The 6,540-nt window shown below is 43.6% G+C and overlaps 1 protein-coding gene across 1 annotated transcript; it reads left to right on the top strand.

The window, feature by feature from the left end:
- The first annotated feature begins 1,687 nt into the window (after positions 1-1,687).
- LOC110502161 (trace amine-associated receptor 13c-like) lies at positions 1,688-2,706 on the top strand. The gene has a single exon (XM_021580018.2). The coding sequence runs from the start codon at positions 1,747-1,749 to the stop codon at positions 2,704-2,706; it is 960 nt and encodes a 319-aa protein (XP_021435693.2). The 5' UTR covers positions 1,688-1,746.
- Positions 2,707-6,540: the final 3,834 nt, after the last annotated feature.

The raw sequence follows: 6,540 nt of genomic DNA, 5'->3' as shown, positions 1-6,540 counted from the left end.
CTGTCTCTAGTCTATTGTCTATGTCTATTGTGTGTTGATTGGTTTAAAACAGATAGCCTACCTTACTTTTATTAGTTCAAAACAATCAGCTTGCCTGCAAGAGAAAATGGTGCTCTCAAAACGACCCAAAAGAAAGGCTTATTTAGACAGTAGAGGTTTCCCTGAAGAATGGACAGAGACGTCTTACCACATTTCTCAGACGCCTAACCAGTGCATCTTGTTTGCAACAAAACTGTCTCTGCTTGCAAATTATTCAATCTGTGTCATATAATTCCAGTCAATGTAGCCTACATTCAAAAGTTACCTTTCCACCCCAGAGAGAGGCCCGATGCAGGACAATTTAAGCTTTAACTGCTGGCTACTCTTCTGTGGTTTAACCCAAAAAGAGAAGGTCACAAGTGACTCCCTAAAAGCTGCCTGGGTTTAAATATCTTGTATTTTACAGAAAGTATATAGTTCAATTGATAGCTACATAGAGTTCCACATTGTTAGTCTATTACCAAAGCACCTTATACCACCCACCACTGCGACCTGTATGCTCTAGTCGGCTGGCCCTCGCTACATATTCGTCGCCAGACCCACTGGCTCCAGGTCATCTACAAGTCCATGCTAGGTAACGCTCCGCCTTATCTCAGTTCACTGGTCACGATGGAAACACCCACCCGTAGCACAAGCTTCAGCAGGTGTATCTCACTGATCATCCCTAAAGCCAACACCTCATTTGGCCGCCTTTCCTTCCAGTTCTCTGCTGCCTGTGACTGGAACGAATTGCAAAAATTGCTGAAGTTGGAGACTTTTATCTCCCTCACCAACTTTAAACATCTGCTATCTGAAAAGCTAACCGATCGCTGCAGCTGTACATAGTCCATCGGTAAATAGCCCACCCAATTTACTTACCTCATCCCCGTACTGTTTTTATTTATTTACTTTTCTGCTCTTTTGCACACCAGTATCTCTACCTGCACATGACCATCTGATCATTTATCACTCCAGTGTTAATCTGCAAAATTGTATTTATTCGCCTACCTTCTCATGCCTTTTGCACACAATGTATATAGACTCTTTTTTTCTACTGTGTTATTGACTTGTTTATTGTTTCCTCCATGTGTAACTGTGTTGTTGTCTGTTCACACTGCTATGCTTTATCTTGGCCAGGTCGCAGTTGTAAATGAGAACTTGTTCTCAACTAGCACTAGCCTACCTGGTTAAATAAAGGTGAAATAAAAAATTAAAAAATGACCTGACAAGCAAAATATATATTTTTTTTCTACACCCTGGCCAGCTAACATGTGGAGTGCTGACATGTCTCCTGATGTTGTGGGTTCTGTTCCAAACTGAGCAATGACAAAACCCAAAACAGTTAGTCTTACACAGTTATGCTATTTCCCATGTAAAACATTGAGCAAATCATCACCAGTACTGTAATTGTTCCATTAAAATGTCAGTCAGGCCGAAGGACAGGCTAGGTGGCAATAGCCAATCTTGTCATACATTACATCATGCTTTCACAAATAAATTTTTTATCCAACCCCTTGTTTTTCTGTGCTCACTTGCCTATGTTTTTTTGTGTGTGTGCGTGCGCGTGTGCCTATGCGTGTGCAGAGAGACTCCAGAGGGGAATGGCTGTCAGTCATTCAGGGATAAATAGAGAGGCAGAGCCCAGAGTTTGTCAGATGGCGGACCTGACAGGGTCACACACAGGACCAAGCAGGAGCAGGACCTCAGCATTTTGATCATTTTCTACAAATGGAGGAACATGAAGATGTTCAATACTGTTTTCAAGACAGAAACTCTTCTTGCAGAAAGGCTTTGCTATCGACATCTATCTACATAACACTGTACATTTTCTTCTCATTGATTTCAGCAGTTACAGTATTTTTGAACATACTGGTGATCATCTCCATCTCTCACTTCAAGCAGCTCCACACTCCAACCAACCTGCTCATCCTCTCTCTGGCTGTGTCAGATCTCCTGGTGGGACTGATTGTGATACCAGTAACGACTGTAGCATTAATGGAATCATGCTGGGGTTTTGGGGAATATTTCTGTGTGTTTTATTTCTACATCACTTGTTTATGTGCTTCTTTATCTCTGGGCAGTTTGGTCTTGATATCTATTGACCGCTATGTTGCTGTGTATGATCCCTTATTGTACCACTCTAAAATAACAACAACAAGAATGATGTGTTGTATAACCATTACTTGGTGTTTTTATATCATATACGATGCTGCTATTATACAAATATTTGTAAATGTACAGGTACCCAGTCAGTGTTTGAATGAATGTTTTATTGTTGAAGGATATATGTGGGGTAATATAATTGACCTTGTAATTACAATGGTTGTCCCGTGCTCTATTATTATAACACTTTATATGAAAATATTTGTGGTGGCCAGATCACAGGCCAGAAAGATATTTTCAAAAGAGGCTGCCTGTGTGTTTGGTGTTAAAACTGGACAGGCAAATAAGTCTGAGAGAAAAGCAACAAAAACTCTGTCTATTGTTGTGTTCAACTATCTCATTTGTTGGATTCCAATTCAATTTTATTTATTTTTTATTTTCATTGACAATGTATCATCATTCATCATCAGCTTTCTTCCACTTGTTAATTCCTTAATTAATCCAATAATTTATGCTTTCTTTTACCCATGGTTCAAAGTGACAGCTAAAATTATTTTAACTCGGGTGAAGTTAAGGTGTTCATAGTCCCTATGTTTTTATTCCCTAGTTTGACAAAATTATGTTATGCTGTTTTGTTGTTTTTGCTTCTTTCATGGGACAATATATTGACTTTACCTTGCTCTGTTCTCATCATAGATACATGTTGTTTGAGAATGATTTGGCTGGAATGGATTGGATTGGAATGACTTGGAGAAGGCATACGCTTGTTTTATAAAAGACATTGTAGTCATTTTGGGTTGTATATTCCAAAAACCAACATCTGTTGTTGTTCCATGTTATTTAATGATAAATTCTATGCAATTATTCAAAAAGTACATTTTGAGGATGTCTGTAGGTTGTTTAACATCGCCCTCTAGTGGCTTAATTGCGACACAGCGCCTTTAACAAGTGTGGTACTGTTGAAATGTACAATACCTCATGATATCAGATAACTTCCAGGTCTAAATCAATGGTCTATTGTAGTAGTTGATGGTAAAATGTAAGAAGATGCAATTATGGGTAACACTTTATAAACACATTCAGTAATAAACTATTTGTAAGGAATTTATAGTTTGTTCACCATTTATTAATCATTATTCCCACGTTCGTTAAGTGTTGCTCACCTACGTATTCTCACATGTGTAAATAACTACTATAGGCATTAATGATTAAACAAAACAGTGTAGGAGACTGCAGTAGACACTTCAACGTCAACATACTGGTTATGAACACCACTACCACTACTCTCACTACGACTACTCTCACTACATCACTGCTGCCAGGTCAGGGGTCACACCAGATCAGCTCTGTCAGATGCTGTTGAGTCTGAATGAATATAGAGATTAGTAAGACTTTATAATAACACTTTGTAATAAACATTTTATGATGGATTAGTAAATAGTTTATTCATCATTCATTTATCATTACTCCCAGATGTGTTTTAGAAAGCTAGTCATTCACACATTAATAAACAACTTTTATACTATGTAATAATGATTCATAAGTTGTTTAATACATGTTCTTATAAACCATTTACTGATCATTAGTAAAGTAGTGTTGCAGTCTCTAATCTAAATTGAGGACTATTCATATTTTCTTAATACTTTATAACTGTGTTGAACAGTGACCAGTGTAATTTATCACAAAAAGATGGACATGCTATTGGTAGATATTCCAGCAGTACCTGATGCTCCTTAAGTTCTCAAAATGACCTAGAACATATCAATGGTTAAACAATAAGCACACAACACAGAGGATGTTAAAGGAAATATATTGAACATTTTATTCCAAAACAGTCACACTGTTGTAGTAGTGTGCTGAAGGAAGTAATGTGTTTTTCTGAAAATTATAACATTCGTGTTTGTTGGCAGTGACTTCCAAAACCCAAGGTGTGGATTGCTGTCACTCATTAGAGCAGTTCATAGACTATTTACAGGGTAAGTGAACCAATATCTAAATACATCATTGAACTGAACATTATGTTTAAAGGGTTACCACCTCTAATACACTACAAGTGAAGGTGTCCAAATACGCATTACTTTTTCAAATGGGGGGACTAGATACATAAGGTGTTTTTGAAAATGCCATCAAATAAATGGTGACATTCTATAATGTCTCCTCATATGAAACATGTGATCTCAAATCCAAAATGCTGGAGTAAAGAGACTCATTTCTAAATTGTTTTACTGCAGTGTTTTACACCCACTGGGCTCACACTGGTGGAATCAACGTCGTCAGGATGAAGTTGTTGGTGCCGTTCAGTTGGGAACGGGCAATCTCTGTGGCCAGCGGAGCGATGATCCAGTCCTGGCAGAAACATCCTTGAAGTTGATATGGAGGGCCTCACCGTGAAGTAGACAGCACTCCTCTTCTGTAGGGGGCGTCACTGGGATGTAAACAGCGCTCCTCTTCTGTAGGGGGCCTCACCGTGAAGTAGACAGCGCTCCTCTTCTGTAGAGGGCCTCACCGTGAAGTAGACAGCACTCCTCTTCTGTAGGGGGCGTCACTGGGAGGTAAACAGCGCTCCTCTTCTGTAGGGGGCGTCACCATGAAGTAGACAGCACTCCTCTTCTGTAGAGGGCCTCACCGTGAAGTAGACAGCACTCCTCTTCTGTAGGGGGCGTCACCGTGAAGTAGACAGCGCTCCTCTTCTGTAGGGGGCGTCACCATGAAGCAGACAGCACTCCTCTTCTGTAGGGGGCCTCACCATGAAGTAGACAGCACTCCTATTCTGTAGAGGGCCTCACCATGAAGTAGACAGCGCTCCTCTTCTGTAGAGGGCCTCACCATGAAGTAGACAGCGCTCCTCTTCTGTAGAGGGCCTCACCATGAAGTAGACAGCACTCCTCTTCTGTAGGGGGCGTCACCATGAAGTAGACAGCACTCCTCTTCTGTAGAGGGCCTCACCATGAAGTAGACAGCACTCCTCTTCTGTAGGGGGCGTCACTGGGAGGTAGACAGCGTTCCTCTTCTGTAGAGGGCCTCACCATGAAGTAGACAGCACTCCTCTTCTGTAGAGGGCCTCACCATGAAGTAGACAGCACTCCTCTTCTGTAGGGGGCGTCACTGGGAGGTAGACAGCGTTCCTCTTCTGTAGGGGGCGTCACTGGGAGGTAGACAGCGCTCCTCTTCTGTAGGGGGCGTCACTGGGAGGTAGACAGCGCTCCTCTTCTGTAGAGGGCCTCACCGTGAAGTAGACAGCACTCCTCTTCTGTAGAGGACGTCACCATGAAGTAGACAGCACTCCTCTTCTGTAGGGGGCGTCACCATGAAGTAGACAGCACTCCTCTTCTGTAGGGGGCGTCACTGGGAGGTAGACAGCACTCCTCTTCTGTAGGGGGCGTCACTGGGAGGTAGACAGCACTCCTCTTCTGTAGGGGGCGTCACTGGGAGGTAGACAGCGTTCCTCTTCTGTAGGGGGCCTCACCATGAAGTAGACAGCGCTCCTCTTCTGTAGGGGGCGTCACCGTGAAGTAGACAGCGCTCCTCTTCTGTAGGGGGCGTCACCATGAAGTAGACAGCACTCCTCTTCTGTAGAGGGCGTCACTGGGAGGTAGACAGCACTCCTATTCTGTAGAGGGCCTCACTGTGAAGTAGACAGCACTCCTATTCTGTAGGGGGCGTCACCATGAAGTAGACAGCACTCCTCTTCTGTAGGGGGCGTCACTGGGAGGTAGACAGCACTCCTCTTCTGTAGAGGGCCTCACCGTGAAGTAGACAGCACTCCTCTTCTGTAGAGGGCGTCACCATGAAGTAGACAGCGCTCCTCTTCTGTAGAGGGCGTCACCATGAAGTAGACAGCACTCCTCTTCTGTAGGGGGCGTCACTGGGAGGTAGACAGCGCTCCTCTTCTGTAGAGGGCCTCACCATGAAGTAGACAGCACTCCTCTTCTGTAGAGGGCGTCACCATGAAGTAGACAGCACTCCTCTTCTGTAGAGGGCGTCACCATGAAGTAGACAGCACTCCTCTTCTGTAGAGGGCCTCACCGTGAAGTAGACAGCACTCCTCTTCTGTAGGGGGCGTCACCGGGAGGTAGACAGCGCTCCTCTTCTGTAGAGGGCGTCACCATGAAGTAGACAGCGCTCCTCTTCTGTAGAGGGCGTCACCATGAAGTAGACAGCGCTCCTCTTCTGTAGGGGGCGTCACTGGGAGGTAGACAGCACTCCTCTTCTGTAGAGGGCCTCACCGTGAAGTAGACAGCACTCCTCTTCTGTAGAGGGCGTCACCATGAAGTAGACAGCGCTCCTCTTCTGTAGAGGGCCTCACCATGAAGTAGACAGCACTCCTCTTCTGTAGAGGGCCTCACCATGAAGTAGACAGCACTCCTATTCTGTAGAGGGCCTCACCATGAAGTAGACAGCGCTCCTCTTCTGTAGAGG

The sequence above is a fragment of the Oncorhynchus mykiss genome, chromosome 22, assembly GCF_013265735.2.
Source record: "Oncorhynchus mykiss isolate Arlee chromosome 22, USDA_OmykA_1.1, whole genome shotgun sequence".
NCBI classification, from domain to species: domain Eukaryota; kingdom Metazoa; phylum Chordata; class Actinopteri; order Salmoniformes; family Salmonidae; genus Oncorhynchus; species Oncorhynchus mykiss.
Note: the sequence above shows the minus strand (reverse complement) of the source record. Positions and strands in the feature narration are given on the sequence as shown.